Source organism: Dendropsophus ebraccatus, chromosome 10 (assembly GCF_027789765.1).
Source record: "Dendropsophus ebraccatus isolate aDenEbr1 chromosome 10, aDenEbr1.pat, whole genome shotgun sequence".
In the NCBI taxonomy this organism is placed as follows: domain Eukaryota; kingdom Metazoa; phylum Chordata; class Amphibia; order Anura; family Hylidae; genus Dendropsophus; species Dendropsophus ebraccatus.
The window spans coordinates 99497045-99515145 of NC_091463.1; the positions used below are offsets into that span (position 1 = coordinate 99497045).

An 18101-nucleotide genomic window follows, 5' to 3' on the forward strand; every position below is an offset into this window, starting at 1 on the left:
CTGTGTAGGTGTAATATAGATACATACATGGGCAGCGATGCATACAGTACTGTGTAGGTGTAATATAGATACATACATGGGCAGCGATGCATACAGTACTGTGTAGGTGTAATATAGATACATACATGGGCAGCGATGCATACAGTACTGTGTAGGTGTAATATAGATACATACATGGGCAGTGATGCATACAGTACTGTGTAGGTGTAATATAGATACATACATGGGCAGCGATGCATACAGTACTGTGTAGGTGTAATATAGATGTATACATGAGCAGCGATGCATACAGTACTGTGTAGGTGTAATATAGATACATACATGGGCAGCGATGCATACTGTACTGTGTAGGTGTAATATAGATACATACATGGGCAGCGATACATACTGTACTGTGTAGGTGTAATATAGATACATACATGAGCAGCAATGCATACAGTACTGTGCAGGTGTAATATAGATACATACATGGGCAGCGATGCATACAGTACTGTGTAGGTGTAATATAGAAACATACATGGGCAGCGATGCATACAGTACTGTGTAGGTGTAATATAGATACATCCATGGGCAGCGATGCATACAGTACTGTGTAGGTGTAATATAGATACATACATGGGCAGCGATGCATACTGTACTGTGTAGGTGTAATATAGATACATACATGGGCAGCGATACATACTGTACTGTGTAGGTGTAATATAGATACATACATGAGCAGCAATGCATACAGTACTGTGCAGGTGTAATATAGATACATACATGGGCAGCGATGCATACTGTACTGTGTAGGTGTAATATAGATACATACATGGGCAGTGATGCATACAGTACTGTGTAGGTGTAATATAGATACATACATGGGCAGCGATGCATACAGTACTGTGCAGGTGTAATATAGATGTATACATGAGCAGCGATGCATACAGTACTGTAGATATCACTACTCACTGACTACATTTCCACCCAAACAGCAAAAGTACACAATGGCCCAGAGGTGAGCACCAATGCTCTATGTCGCCAGTGGTCTTCCACCTATAGATGTCAAGGTGTTGTCAAACTGACTGTCCCAGCATGCTTGGAGTTTGGCACCATCTGAGAAACCATTCTAGATTAGCACGTTCTACAAGGACATCTTAAAGGGACCCATCATAACAAGACGAGCGATAAGAAATACTTCCCACCATCCGTTCAGATCACTTTCTCCTAATTATTTTCCCGTCAATTAATTTTCTCCTGCCTCGTTTTCCCGACACAATATCCAAGTATACGTCCAGGAAATAATAATCCCTTCGAATCGAGGTGGATTAAAATAAATTAAAATACTTTTTTGTTTTCAATGAACTTTGAAATCATTTTTCCGCAATCTATTGCTAAGCAACGTGAACGCATCCGCGGGTCCCGGGCAACGTCCATATATTACACTGATGTGCCGAGCAAACAGCGTATTGTAAATTTCAGGCAGGGGAGCAAACAATGTATGAATCCCCTCATTAGGTTTCCAAACAAGCAGCTCGATAATGTGTGTGTATATTAACCAGGCGACGTGCGCCAAGAATACATTGTCTATATGGCGTCCGAAGGAGAACAAAGCCCAGAAATACAAAGAATATTTACCGTCACGCTCATTCAGCTACCCGAATATGACCCGTATCCGGTTCTCAGCAGCGCTGGACTGTGTCCCTACATAAACAGAAGTCAGAGCAACATGGGGGGAACACTATGGCGCGGAATATATAATTGTGCATTTCACTCCAATACTTTAGCTCACGCTTTTTCCTATATGCCGATATCAATCTTACCAAAAATATTCAAGTGTCGTAAAACAAATTTGTTGCATTACTGCCTTGTGGACTGAGAAGGAGCAACTTTTTAAAAAGTTGCAAATTTTTTTTTTATTATATATATATATATATATATATATATATATATATATATATATATATATATATATATATAATCCAGAAATGTAGCGGCACGTCCAATGGTGAATAAAGTGAAATTTGCTCATAAAAATACAGCAACATTTCAGTCCATACTATATGGACCTTTCTCAAGCCATAGTGAATACACTAGCACAGCAAAATTTTATATACATGCGTGAATTGATCAATAAAGTGACGTCACAGACGTGAATTAGTGAAAAAGACATATTAAAAAGCATATGTTACAGGTGAATACATAAGATAACACAGTAGTTATGAGGATATACATCCATAAATATAAAGTGTACAAATAAAGTGTATACAGTGCATATATTTAGATGATAAAAATTAATCATTAAGGAACACCTGGTGAGCGATATCCATCATCCAATAGTTTCCAACGTGTAAACAGCATGGAGACACACCTCTTGTGTGGAAATACTGGTGGAACGCAAGTCAATATGGACGCAACTGAGTGCGTGTCAGTATGACTGCGCATGTGCAAGACCAAGTCTCGCGATGAAATGGATATAGAAGCAGAGCCCAAAACATAAAATAACAAAAACAATAAACCAAAACAATAAATGTAAATGAGACAACTCATGTTTTGGGCTCTGCTTCTATATCCATTTCATCGCGAGACTTGGTCTTGCACATGCGCAGTCATACTGACACGCACTCAGTTGCGTCCATATTGACTTGCGTTCCACCAGTATTTCCACACAAGAGGTGTGTCTCCATGCTGTTTACACGTTGGAAACTATTGGATGATGGATATCGCTCACCAGGTGTTCCTTAATGATTAATTTTTATCATCTAAATATATGCACTGTATACACTTTATTTGTACACTTTATATTTATGGATGTATATCCTCATAACTACTGTGTTATCTTATGTATTCACCTGTAACATATGCTTTTTAATATGTCTTTTTCACTAATTCACGTCTGTGACGTCACTTTATTGATCAATTCACGCATGTATATAAAATTTTGCTGTGCTAGTGTGTTCACTATGGCTTGAGAAAGGTCCATATAGTATGGACTGAAATGTTGCTGTATTTTTATGAGCAAATAAATTTCACTTTATTCACCATTGGATGTGCCGCTACATTTTTGGATTCTATATTGTTCCGCCTTGAATCGGGCGGTGAAGAGCGGGCACCCACCCTCGCCTCTAGTGCCGTGGTATATTTTTGATTTATATATATATATATATATGTCTAAGCCACATCTCCAACATGTATCAGAAAGCAAAACTGGTGGGCCTGGTGTAAATGTGTCCAAAAGAGGTGCAAATGGAGAGCAGAAAGATTTTCTGCTCTCTGTTGCTTCACATTCTCCATCTACTCATCCATGTAAGAACCTTCTGCAGTTGAGAGGTGGGCGGGAACATTTTGCGGGTGCTGCGGGCATTGCTTGTGAGCGAAATAATGTCCACACGCAATGTCCAATAGCTGCCTCATATTGCTGCGACACCTGTAACATCTGGCAGATATTGAATTAATACGAAGAATAGGACAAAATTGAGGGCACTCACCATTAAAATTGTAGTTTTATTTTAGAAGAATCGTTAAAAACGCCATGCAGGGTTTTTCAGCCAGCGAGGGCACCAATCACTCAAGGCAGCGTGACCGCTGTGCGATTGGCGTCCTCACTGGCTGCAAAACTCTGCATGGCGTTTTTAATGATTCTTCTATAATAAAGCTACAATTTTAATGGTGAGTGCCCTCAATTTTCTCCTATTCTTTATATTAATTTAAGATATGAATATGTCAAATATGTCAAATTCCACCTTATGTTCCTATATACATAAAAGTGGGAGCAACATGTGACAATAAAATTGAGGTTGAACATAGGATTCCAAAGAGGGACTTTATTCAGTCATTTTATATACAATGCAATGGAGTAAAATGCACCAAATGTCTTGAGAGGTACACCTGTGGCCGTCCATAAGCTGACTGAAGGCGGTGAAACCGCATTTATGGACATACTTCAGACTTTTATCAAACCTATATCTATACCTTTTTTTTATTTTTTTTTGAGGGACATCATGGCATCAGTCTTCCTCTGTGAATGGCAGACTATCAGAACTCTGCAGGTTTAGTTCAGTTCAAATCCCTTGGTGTAAATTATATATTGGGGTCGAGTTACCAGAACTAGTGTTAAGTGAGCATGCTAGGCCAAGCATGGTGCATGTTTAAAAAAAAAAAAAAATGAAAATCTTGTTGAAAGGCTACTGGGCCTTCCAGCAGGCGCCGGTCTCCTATGTTCAGCAGATCCGGCACAAAGCGATTGATGTACCGGGTCTACTCCTGCAGTGCCCGCTCAGCCAATCAGCTGCTGCAGCAGTGTCCCACCTCAGCCCCAATTGCAAAAAAAGGAGACCAAGATAGAAGACCCCACGCCGGGAGCCCAGGATGGTAAGTGGAGAGTCCAGTAAGTTTCCAAATTTTTTCAGGTGAACCAGGCACCCTCTGTTGTGCTGAGCAGGGGGCACCTGGTTTAAATGTTTGAGTCTCCCATAGACTTTAATAGGGTTTGTTAAAGGGGTTATCCAGTGCTACAAAAACATGGCCACTTTTTCCCCTCTCTTGTCTCCAGGTTGGGTGGGGTTTGGAATTCAGTTCCATTGAAGTGAATGGAGCTTAATTGCAAACCACACCTGAACTGGACACAAGAGAGGGGGAAAAGTAGCCATGTTTTTGAAGCGCTGGATAACCCCTTTAAGTCGAGCACTCAAGCATTTTAGTGTTCCCTCAACACTAACCAAGACTTCTTACTAGAGCCTGTTGGTTGTATCTGGTATTGAACATTAGCTTTATGGAGTTTACCTGCAATACAACAGACAACCTATGGGGAGTCTCCTCCAAAAATCATGGAACAGAGTCCACAAATAAATAAAGTTTAGAGGCAAAAGTTCCCAATTCTAGAAATAAACATTTGCTGCCTTGACGAATGTTCCCCAACCTCCGCATCTCTAAAACCTTCCAGCCAAACAAAAAAAAATAGCTGTATGCATTTGGTATATGGAAGGAAACTATATATAAAAGACGTTATCTTGTATTTAAATGCATGCAACAAAGCCGAACACTTTCTGCAGCCACTTGAAGGATCACCTTTAAACCACTTTTGTTATGCTACATTACAAATGTACTTTCTTCTTATCTACTGTACAAGCTCAAATGGCCCCATCCTTCCCCGGAGACTTTAATCTCAGAAGCAATTGTGTCAGTTCACTACAAAATTACACCTAAAACCTTTGAATTCTACAAATCCATCAGTGTAAGAAAGTAGGCAGGAAATGCTCCCGCTCTTTGTACTAAATGCTAGCTTAAACATTTTAAGGCAGATATTTTTCAAAGCCGATGGAATATAATCCTTCTGATAGTTTTGTCCAAGAAAAAAAAAAATTATAGCACAAATATGTCGGCATTTTCGCCTTTACTAAATCACTCAACCCCGGTCATAAAGTCTCCTCTCTCTATAGATCAACCACGAGGATTTCAGGCTCTTGACAAGATTAGAGAAAGTGCAAAGTGCACCTTCTCTTGAAGAACGACTCAACCTTCAGCCGAGAGAACCAATTTGGGACCATTATGGGCAAAATAACCTAAATTCAGCTTTCATCAATCCCCAATATACTACACAATCTTATCAACTCTCCAAAATGTCACACCGAGTAAGTATCATCATCTTCTCTTACCCATAAACAAGAACTGAGGGTTGAGTGTTTTGACGAAACTGTTCGGGTTCAGTAATGTTCTCCGAACTCGAACACCCAACATTTAACTCCCAGCACCTGGAGAAGCTGGATGCTGCCCTGGGTAGTCCTGGAAAACATGGATATAGTCATAGGCTGTATCCATGTTTTCTGGCAGACCTAGGGTAGCATCCAACTTCTCCAGACAGAGGGAGTCAAATGTTGAGCATTCAAGTTCAGAGAACCTTGCAGAACAGATCAGCAACATGCTCAATGCTATTTACAATGCAAAAGATTTTCCAACTATTTTATATGTTGAAGTCCACGGGAGGCTGAATATTAAGCCGATTAAGTGATTTGTTACCTCTAGGTATTGGCAAATCGCCTGACACCAGTACTGGGGAATCCACAAGATCACATCCAAACCAACATCAAGAGTGTTGGATAAGCAACTGTTCTCAATTGGACATTGGTATTGGTATTGGTACTGAGTATTCCATTGACCATAGAAGTTTCTGATCAAAAAACAATTAGGTAGAGATGCCCAACTGGTGGCTTCCTATAGTGCAGCTCAGGACCAAAAAGTAAGCACAACTAGAATTTCCCAATATCTTTTATATCTTATGCGACCACTGCCATCACCATTATGTCACCATCTGGTTTCTCCTACCGTATTCTATGGACTTTTAAATCTAAAAAATGTTGAGTTAGTGGAAATACTACAGAATCCGCCATGGAAATTATCTATCTACGTAGGTGTCTTTATCTATTGTTTGGCGTTGGATTAATGTGATCTGCGGCATCTTATAATGAGGGCAAGCTGGACTACTGACAAGGGCCCCATTCTTCATTGAACCCAGTGATAGGAAGTAATTGTCCCAGTAATAATCTGCTTAGCAACTAACCTTGCTCACTCACCAGCCGGGGAATAATTTCCACAGATCCCCAAAGTAACAGGTTTTAGCTGGATGCATGTCTACTGAAAACTGTGACGGAGCAAGAAGCCATTGGCTATGTGCCCTATGGCTCATTCCTGCCGGCCACTTCAGATATAAAGCCTATAAAAGGCTGCGGGTGGATCCCTTAATGTGTTTCAAGCCAGTTACCTCTTTTATTCATTGATTATGCACTTGAAGCCCATTAGCACTAGTGTTAAGCAGTCTTACTGAACTGTTTGGGTTTGGCAATGTTCTCTAAACCTGAACACTTTGCATTTGATTCCCAGTGGCTAGAGAAGTTGGACGCTTATAAAACATGGATACAGCCTATGGCTGTATCTGTGTTTTCCAGGACTCCCTAGGGCTGCATCCAAGTTCTCCAGCTGCATGGAGTCAAAGCTTAGCATTCAGGTTCGGAGAACATTGCAGAACCCGACCAGTTTGGCAAGTCCGATGAACACTAATCAGCACCATTTTGTGGGTGAGGAGCCCATACTTTCTGAAGAACTTAGGGCCCATGGTAACTTAATCTACACCTATCTTTGGCCACCCTCTGGTTTCACCACCAGTGCCATCCCATTACAGACTATAGGTTTAGTTTTGATGCTAAATTTTCACTTAACTTCTTGTACTACAGAGACCGAGTTGAGAAAACCTCTCCCAAAGAGGTCAAGGCAATTTTTTCCAGCTCATGAGCCACCGCTGACGTTATTGTTGGGTTGTCGGAAGATAAAAGAAGCTGCATTTGGCTCCCTCTGCAACATTTCACCCCCAGGCTATCGAATATCCTTATTTTTGCCCATTAAACCAGAGGGATGCATTGAAAATTTCTCTGCACCCCTGTGTTTCCAAAACTCCAGTTTTGGCTCATTGACAGCATTTAGATGGAAGCCGAGGACATCTTCGGGTATTTACATACTAATTAGAAGTCTCACAACACAAACCAACAAGCCCCGTGGTAACATGTGTTCCTTGGAAACAACCATATACTTTATTTCCATATACTAAACAATTATTTTGTTGCCATGGCAATGCCCACTAACGCTTATTAAAGCACTCCAAGGCAATGGTCTCTTTCTCGGCAGAATATCTGACGAAGCATATAACTATGCTGAAACATTTATAGAGAGAAGGCCGAGGTCACCCTGAACAAACCATTAGAAACATATTAGCCAAGTTGCACCAGAATATATAAGTGCTTTTAATATATTATCACATATACTGGAAACTAGAGACGCTCTTTCTAGAAGAATCATCCTTATCAGGAAACTTTACACAGTTCAAGAAGTTCTTTCACATTTGCAGTTATAGAAATGACTTCTCATCTGTCAGAAATAGAAAGAATCTGAGAACAAGATACAGTCATGTGACCTAATACTTTGAGGGCTACTTTATTAATATGGCGGTAGAGATAGGCAAAATTTTGCCATTTGCCATCAATCCTCTTAAAACTTTCACCTGCTGCAGAGGGTCCTAGTATTGACTGGACAAAAAAGTTTCCTCAACAAAACAGGGTTAACTTTTATACAATTCATAAGACATTATCTTGGGGAGTCCTTGAGCTTGGATCTTCCTGATCCCCAGATTCAAAAGGCTTATTGGCCGATTACTGTCCTACTGTATGGTGCCCAACAAAACCAAATGCCTCATCACCACCAAATGAGTTCAAGGCCAAAAAGAGCACCTGAATGGCCATCATGCTGTGGCTTTTTTCTACTCTAGTGACCAGTAGGGTCTAAGCTCATGGAACCCCCTCGATTACTAGACATGGTACAGTTGCTTCGTGGCCTGATGGAGAAAGACAGTTAACCCCAGTCTATGCTGACCTGTGAACGGTGCCTGGCATCACTGGACTGACATTAATATACGACCAAAAGCTTTTTGTCCAGACCCCTTTATACACATATACGCTTGGACAAGCCCACCTTGCACGTGTTCTCAACAGGGGCAGTGGAATAAGCCATTGCCAAACCCTTCTGGTGGCGCAATATCTTCAATCCAATAGCCCAATTTTCTACTGGAGGAGAAAAGGATGAAGTCAACTAAAAGTCGATTGCCTGATACTTCTCCTGCCCAACATTGGCTATGAGAGGATAGAAGGATTGGGCTTATTGAAATCCATTGGCCTGATTCTTCAACACCTAAAATCTGCCTTCACGAGGTCTCCGTATACATTGGATGGTTGGCTGGTCCCATCAAAATAGATGGTCATTAGGGATGAGTGAATTTACAGTAGGAACGAAGTGAAGTGCTTTGTTCCTATCTGTATTCTGCTCATCAGTCTGCTGGCTTTGAAGTGTTCTCCACTCCGTGTTGCTCCTCCCCAGGTGCTGGAAAGCTGATGGATCCAGTCCTGGAAACTGGGCAAAGTTTCCCAGGATGGGAGCCATTTTTTCCCAGCACACAGGGAGGAGCGGCATGGAGTGGAGAACACTTCAAAGCCAGCAGACTGATGAGCAGAATACAGAAAGGAACAAAGCACTTCACTTCGTTCCTAATGTAAATTCGCACATCTATAGTGGTCATTAATGTAGTGTGTATGGCCAACTTACAACACCAATAGGTGTCATTCATTGTGGAAATAGGGATTTACAGATGAATTTCATATGCGCCTGAATATTAAAAGACTATTATTGAGCTGAGTTGCTAAATTGTTCGAGTTTGGCAAAGTTTTTTGGACCCGAACACTGGACATTTTAGTCCCCGCGTTTGGAGAAGTTGGATGCTGCCCCATTGGCCTATCCAGGTCTTTTAGGACTCCCTATGACAGCATCTAACTTCTCCAGCCGCCGGGACTGAAATGATGACCCTTCGGGTTCGGAGAACCTTAGGTGGACATTTCGCAGAGCTTAAACTTTCTGCAGCTTTGTAAAGAGTAAATTCTCCAGCCCACTCTCATTGTGCATACTAAACTACACTTTAAGAGTAAGCAGATATATACAGAAACGTAATGGGACATGTTCTGATGCAGTCGCTCCACTCACAGACCATTCCCTAAATGAGAATCAGAAATGCACCAAGCCATTCACTACCAAATCACATGAATGCACGGCTGGAGAGGAGAACTCCCCGTTGTGTCCTCCTGCAGTAAAACGCTACCTCGCTGCTTCATCCGACATCGAAATTTACTAAAACAAATGAGAATTGAGGTGACCTCCCGTGACAGAACTGCCTGCATAAATGTTTTTTCAAGGCAAAAGTGGTTGATTGGTGAAATTTGACATTGACAAGGTCAGGCTTAAGCTGTTTCGGGCTTACGTGGAAGTCTAATGGCACCAGAGGGGCTATAATCAAGCAATACGAAAAGGAAAAGAAGTTTCAATCATTCTTAATCAGTCTGATAAGAGCAGAGAGGGAAAAATAACAGTATTTCTCCCCCGCACCAAAATCACAATGTGAAGCATTTTAAACTGAGTAACAATACCAAGGTAATAGTCATCAGCCCGAGCGGGTGGTGGAGTAATGACCCGAGGCCTTGGGATGAATACTAATCATTGGGATTGTGAATTACGCTAAATATAGTCTATTAGATGTCTGATGATGTAGCTCAGGGATGGGGAACCTTCAGCTCTCCAGCTAAAGCTAAGAGCTGGGCACCAAAGGTTCCCCATCCCTGATGTAGCTGAAGCAATGGTCAGATCTCTTGACTCCACGTTACACCACTCGTCCCAGATCAGTTGGCAATGCTACAGATCTGATGGTAAAGCAAATGTACCAGCAGGAACATCGCTTTGGAACTTTTACGTTAACAGATCGGCGCCGGCCTCTTTTGAACAGCCGTCTGGTTCCTAAGCATGGTGCCGGTCCATTCCTGAGCACTGTCCTGGCACGGAGCACTGGGGGCAGGCCAACCAACCCCCCGTGTGGTGATCTCCACTCTCCTTGGTGACACGACTTCATTAGAATCAACTGAGCCATGCCACAGAGAAGAGGGGGCTTATTAACACTAGGGGTCGGCCTGCCCCCCATTGCTCCATGGCGGGCCAGTAGTCGTGAATAGACCGGCGCCGCATGCAGAAACTAGACGGCGGCTTAAATAAAGGACCGCGCCACCGGCACCAATCCATTAATGTAAAAAACCCAAAGCAAGGTTCCTTGATGGTACATTTGCTTTAAGGCTAGTGCTGAGCAGATTTGCCAAAGTTTTGGCAACGTTCCTCAAACGTTTGTCATTTGACTCCTGCTGCCTGGAGAAGTGTGATGCCGCCCCAGGGGGTCCTGAAGGACATGGCTGTAAGCTATATCCATGTTTTCCAGCCAAGCCCTAGAGCAGCATCCAACTTCTCCAGCATCTGGGAGTCAAATGCAGAGCGTTCGGGTTTGGAGAATGTTGTCGAAGTTTGATCAACACAAGTTAATGCCCCTTATAGGCTTCTGGTGTACGGGGCCAAACATTGAGTCCAAGGCAGTTTGCATTCAAGGTCCTCCCACTTTATATTTATGACTTTTTTTTTTATGAATACATTTTATGATGTACAGCCATTAACTCCAGCAGCCAAGGACATCTTAAAGGGAAAGGGTTATCCCATATTACATTTTAAAGGGGGTTTTCCAGGGTTAGAAAAAAAAACTGCATTGAAGAAATAAAATAGATAATCGGATAAATTATGAATCAGGATTCCTTATTTCTTATATACCAGGATGGAACTGGTCAGTCGGTCCTTTGCCCACCTCCTCGACTATTAGGTGGATTGTGAGGTGGAATCAGACTACACAGGGTTAGTTTGTAGTATTTAACCATGGAGTCTAGTGTCCAGCAGACATGTCAAACTGTTCAGGTTTGAACAACGTTTTCCGAACCCAAATGCCCAGCATTTCATTCACCACGGCTGTAGGAGTTGGATGCCCCCCTAGAACTGCCGGTGAATACAACCTATTTCATATGGCTGTATCCATGTTTTCCAGAACTCCCTAGGGCGGCATCCAACTTCTGCAGCCGTGGGCAATCAAACAGTGAGCCTTTGGGTTCAGAAAACATTGTCCGAACCCGAACAGCTTGACTGGTCCACTTGACTGTAATGCAGACCCATCTCTATATTGAAGCTAAATACACAGAACCATAAGAAACTTTTAATAAAGACCAAGTACAATTTTTACTTTTTTTATTTTCGCCTAATTGGAGCAATGTCACAATGGCTGCAAGAACCAATTTATTTTTAATTTCTCCCTTCCACTGGGAATCCCATATGGAGATGACTTCCACCAAAGGAGATTTTATGGACCCGACTGCTACCAGGTCTTATTCTGGAGTCTTAGATTATATAGAGGTTACAGCTAATAATAAATCCACAATAGCCCATCAGTATTTCCTATGTTTTCTGCAGATCCTCGGCGCTGCGCACAACACAGCTATAGAAAAGATTTAGCTTGTCTAGGATTGAGGAAAAAAACATTTCTTGTCCGGTCTATTGTTTGCTGATAAATGACAAGAGCCAACTTCTGTGAAGGCAGCAAAATGATTATTACGGAGAGGGGCGCACAAATAACAGGAAGGCGCGATCGGACAAGAAGCAATGGTTTTGGTAAGTTGTTCTCTCGGTGAAAAAGCAGCGAGCATTGATTTGATGTTGTATACAAAAGATTGTATTGCTTTTCGCATCCTTCATTATTCCGGAGGAGTTACCGGAGCAGATAAAGCCGCCTGATCTCTGCAGCTGGTTTCATTTTTATTAATGAGCCGATCAATAAAATACAAATGTTTCAGCAATTTCTCCAATCTAAAAAGTCGTCTTTCCAACCCGACTCCACGGATACAAATCAAGCCTGTTATTTCCAGATCTCGCTCAGGACAATTTCCATTACTGATTCATGTAACAAGAAAACACATCAAACAAACAGGTGATGGACACCCTGGAATGCAGCGTACTACTAGTCTACTTACTGTAGGGAAGAAAAGAATAATAATAATTCTCCTTTAGATCTTTATTAAACATTTTGCTTAGTGTCTCTTCTGCAGCCAGAATGTTCTCACAGAGTTCAGGCCGTTCTGTCATCTCCTGACCGCTCAGTCTCCAGCACCTCTCTCCTGACCGCTCAGTCTCCAGCACCTCTCTCCTGACCGCTCAGTCTCCAGCACCTCTCTCCTGACCGCTCAGTCTCCAGCACCTCTCTCCTGACCGCTCAGTCTCCAGCACCTCTCTCCTGACCGCTCAGTCTCCAGCACCTCTCTCCTGACCGCTCAGTCTCCAGCACCTCTCTCCTGACCGCTCAGTCTCCAGCACCTCTCTCCTGACCGCTCAGTCTCCAGCACCTCTCTCCTGACCGCTCAGTCTCCAGCACCTCTCTCCTGACCGCTCAGTCTCCAGCACCTCTCTCCTGACCGCTCAGTCTCCAGCTCCTCTATCCTGACCGCTCAGTCTCCCACTCCTCTATCCTGACCGCTCAGTCCCCCGCTCCTCTCTCCTGACCGCTCAGTCTCCCGCTCCTCTCTCCTGACCGCTCAGTCTCCAATTCCTCTCTCTCCTCTCCTGACTGCTCAGTCTACAGCTCCTCTCTCTTCTCTCCTGACCGCTCAGTCTTCAGCTCCTCTCTCCTGACCGCTCAGTCTCCAACTCCTCTCTCTCCTCTCCTGACCGCTCAGTCTCCAACTCCTCTCTCTCCTCTCCTGACCGCTCAGTCTACAGCTCCTCTCTCTCCTCTCCTGACCGCTCAGTCTACAGCTCCTCTCTCTCCTCTCCTGACCGCTCAGTCTACAGCTCCTCTCTCCTCTCTCCTGATTGCTCAGTCTACAGCTCCTCTCTCCTGAATGCTCAGCCTACAGCTTCTCTATCCTGACCGCTCAGTCTACAGCTTCTCTATCCTGACCGCTCAGTCTACAGCTCCTCTCTCCCATGACTGCTTAGTGTACAGATCCTCTCTTTTCTCTCCAGACAACTCAGTGTACAGCTTGCTCTCCAGTCTTTATGTAATCTCTCTGAATGTCTCAGTCTCCAGCCCTAATCTCGCATGTCCTGATTGCTTTGTCTCAGGTCTATATCTCATCTCTTCAAGTCTCCAGTCCTTATTTCTCTCTTTCTACTCCTGACGCCTTAAGGCCCTATTACACATGACGATAATTGTCCTGTGTAATAGATGGCGACGATAAGCCAACATGAACGATGTCGGCTGATTGTTGCAGTCGTTTGTTTTTCAACACGACTAATAAAGCAGCGATGTGCTGCCATCGCTCCATGGAATAGGAGCGCCAGCAGCAGACCACTGCCATCTGCTATGTGCTGCCCAGACGATCTACCAATGCCCCGGGCACCAACGCCAACCTCCCCCGCCCCAAAGATGGGAGCATGGAAACAGTGGGACTTACTCTGCTACACTAATTCTGCAAGTCCCATTTACTTAAATGGGGGTTATTGAAGCATCAAATCCTTCACTATATGGATAGAGTTCATCCTCCCAAACAAAATCAGTTTCTTTTGTTCAACCTCCAGATGTTTAATTCTAACAAACCAGCAGAAACTTGGAGAAGATCCACATTAGATTCCAATTCTTAACTATTTATCAGGACACAATCTTCTCGGAAGAAGAATAAAAAAAAAATACAAAGAGCTTAAAAGATCAACTACAAAAGGTAACATTTGGAAATAAGACCAATCCCCATAGGACGGGATAGGTGAGGTCATATAATGTACAAAAGAGAAGCCGGAATACGGAAAAATCCTCTCCTAAGAACATTATCCGACCCACAGCTGGAGAAGAGAGGCCGCGCTTTAATCAGTTTAAGGCTGTCAGCTTGTAAAGACGGGTTTTTTTTCTCGCTAGTTAACATCGCTGAACGTTTTCTCATCTCGTAAAATCAGAAAGTATCACAAGGCTATTTACTTGTACCGCGCTAAGAGACCGATGAAAGGTCAACCAAAGAGCATTGTCTCAAACTTATCGCACTATGAGATTCTTACCGACCATAGGAGATCCGAGGAGACGGCACTTTATGGCGGCCCGTGACTAGGGACCGAGAGTGATAGGGTCTGCGAGACCCAGCTACCTAACACAATCTCTGACGGGTCAGGATAAAGTAATACAGTAGATGGAGAGGGATCAATATGAAGACTCCTGGCACTATGAATTTTTTTGTTTTTTTGGACCACAAAACAAACTGGACTTTTTTGATCAATGAGCTCAATCAATGTCCCTTATTTCCCATCAATTCTCAAATCAATTTTACAGCCATAATTGTGACATTAGAAAAAAACGTTTGATATGTTACGGAGACATCTCAAAAGTTTTCAGTTTGAGTGTTCAGACAACGACTGATCAGTGCTGTTTAGTGAACTTGCCAAAAAGTTCGAGTTCAGTGATGTTTGGCCGAACCCGAATGCTCTCCATTTGACTCTCAGCATCTGGAGAAGTTGGATGTCGCCCTAGAGAGTTCTCAAAAACATTGATACAGCCATATGCTATATCCTAGGGCTTTATTTAACTTCTCCAGATGTTGGGAGTCAAATGCTAAGCACTGGAATTTGGACGAACATTGCCAAACCTAAAGTTTTGGCAAGTTTTCTCAACACAACCATCAGGAGAACAAGCTGGGTGAGGTCCACTCTGCCATGTGTCCCTCCCCCCAGCTGTGTCCATCTAACCTAGACGGCCCGATAGACTTTATTATGCAGCCGTCCTGAACCACCAAAGCTGTGAGTGTTTTATATAGGTAATATCATATCTAACATATTCATACATAATACATTTTAATTTACATTTAAAATATTTCATTCAATGACAAACATGTAATAGCTATGAATGGTGCCTAATGCAGCAAATCCTCAACTCACAAAGTGTCATCCTCTGATACTCAGGGAAGGAAAAAACCCCTGTGGAAGAAACCTTTAAGGAACCATGGCTGAAGGATTGCCCTTCTTTTGGGCTTAGAGGAGTAATTTCAACCTGTTACTAAAATTGATAAGGGACTTGTACAAGATACAAGATAAACAATTACTATATCTAACATGGAACAGATACAATAATACAGGTATCATTATACAGGTAACAGATAAACAGTTGTGGCATATTTTTATTAAAACTAGGTGGCCAGTGAAATCATGAGAGAAAGGAAAAGATATGAAGTCACATCTACTCCTAAACTCCACCCTCCTCATTGAAATACACTAGGCACATACAGTATATACCCCACCCTCCTCACATTGATTCCTAAACCCCACCCTTCTGATTGTAATACACTAGGCACGTATATACCCAATCGTCTCCATAGTAATACACTAGACACACATATACTCCACCCTCCTCATAGCAATACACTAGGCACATATATACTCCACCCTTCCCATTGTAATACACTAGACACATATATACTCCACCCTTCCCATTATAATACACTAGGCACATATATACTTCATCTTTCTCATTATAATACACTAGACACATATACTCCATGCTCCTCATTGTAATATACTAGGCACATATGTACTCCACCCTCCTCATTTTGATACATTAGAAACATGTATACTCCACCCTCCTCATTGTGATACATTAGGCACACATATACTCCACCATCCTCATTGCAATACATTAGGCACATACTCATTGCACGAATCTGAACCTTCATAAAACATAACATTTATTACGCTTACAACAATAAAAAGATACCGGTGCCCAATAACCAAAAAGTATAAACATCGCTATTCACAGCATCCAAACTTACTAAGCCCGAACCCTAAAAAGACTTGGGGACTGGATGATCTGAGTGTATGGTGTATGCAGTCATACTGTGGGATATATACCATCAAACAATCTACAATATGTCATCCAGGGCATACTTACAGTCAGATGTCTTCTGGGCAGCGTTGCCCACTCCCTTTGCTGTAAAAGAAGAAGAAATTACCCACCAATATATAGGACAATACTAAAAATATTACAGCTCGTGATAATTGAGAGCAAATATTCTAGACATCTACCATCTACCCTCTACACCGTAAACCCTCCCAGACACAAGGAGAGGCAAAAAACAATGGCTATACAATAAGGAATAGTGGGAACAGTCACAAAAAACAGCGCCCCAAAAAATCCCCCCCCTTCCCCCATATACAGTATAGAGCAGAGACATTCATAAAGGAGGCTGCTACAAACCAATCCCCATGGTACATCCCCAACGCCCTCCGAGCCACAACGCTTGGCATTTGACTCCCGGGGGCTGGAAAAGTTGGGTGCCTCAAGTCAAACCACATTACATATCACAACATATAGTAAAAAGTGTTGAGCGAACTTCCCAAACTGTTCGGCAACATTCTCAAAACCCGAATGCTTAGCATCTGACTATCGGTGGCCGATGGCCTTAGGGCTGCCAGGAAAACTTGGATATAAACTATGGCCTATGGCTGTATCCATGTACCTTAAAGGGGTTATCCAGCACTACAAAAGCATGGCCACTTTTGCTCCGCTCTTGTCCCCAGATTGGGTAGGGTTTGAAACTCAGTTCCATTGAAGTAAACGGAGCGTAATTGCAAACCACACCTGACCTAGAGACAAGAGTGGGGAAAGTGGCCATGTTTTTGTAGCGCTGGATAACCCCTTTAAGGTAGCATCCAACTTCTCCAGACGCTGAGATTCAAATGCCGAGCACTCTGGTTCAGAGAATGCTGACGAACCCCAACACTTTGGTAACTCTGTTCAACACTGGCCACCATAGACAAATGGCAGCCAATAGGCACCTACATACTACTTCCCCCAAAATAGAATCACTCTTACTTATTCATATATCACTATACAGACAGGATTGCAGGAGCTATGTGCCCCCCTATAGGGCTGTGTCTTCTAATTTAGCCAAAATAAGGACAGATTGTGGCCCTCAATTAGAATAGCACAAATCTTGCATCGGGGCCCCAGGACATCAAGTCTCTGGTTTGATGGATCAATAGGACGGATTGGAGAGAAGACGCAATAAGCCAGAAATGTTATATATTTCCTTCCATTAGTTTCTTTTTGAACTAGAAGTCAGAACGACATAAATGAAAGCCTGATCTTAGCGTATCCGGAGCTCCGGCACAGGTCATGGCGGGTCCATCAGAAGCCAAGGGAAGGGCAGAGATAAGAGAGAGTACGTGACCTGAGCGTGCACCTGGCAGACCGGGAATGAAGTGGATTGTTAGAAGTGCTTCACCCAGGATTATAGGCAGTGAATAGGCTGGATTGTTGGGAGTCATTTTAGGGCAGGATGCGCGGAGATAATTGGATTAGAGGTAGTGGACGCCCTGCCGAGGAGCCGGTGACAGAGAAGCAGCGGGATCACCTGGGTGACCGGCAATCACAAGGACATCTGACCTGAACACGCCGAATAGAATGGGAACTACTGCAGGGGAATAAAGCTTCCTCCTGCCCTATTCCTTCTATATAACACAACACGCAGAGACTTTCAATAGGAAGCAAGTGCAGAGGTAACACCAAGAATGGATCCATCTCAGAGTCCTTGGATGACAGGCTACAGGAGGTCACATCGGTACAGGTTACAGGATCAGAGGTTACAGGAGGTCACATCGGTACAGGTTACAGGATCAGAGGTTACCGGAGGTCACATTGGTACAGGTTACAG

General features: G+C 43.0%; 1 protein-coding gene across 3 annotated transcripts in view; it reads right to left on the reverse strand.

Moving 5' to 3' along the window:
* The window catches only part of PCDH11X (protocadherin 11 X-linked), a 953301-nt gene that overhangs the window by 583363 nt on the left and 351837 nt on the right, over positions 1-18101 (reverse strand). For 2 of the 3 annotated variants that reach the window (XM_069985679.1, XM_069985680.1), the window contains exon 4: positions 16337-16375. The exons of the other annotated variant lie outside the window; for it this stretch is intronic. In XM_069985679.1, the coding sequence (XP_069841780.1) occupies positions 16337-16375 (39 nt within the window). The remainder of the gene's footprint in view (positions 1-16336; positions 16376-18101) is intronic. 3 annotated transcript variants of the gene reach the window in all.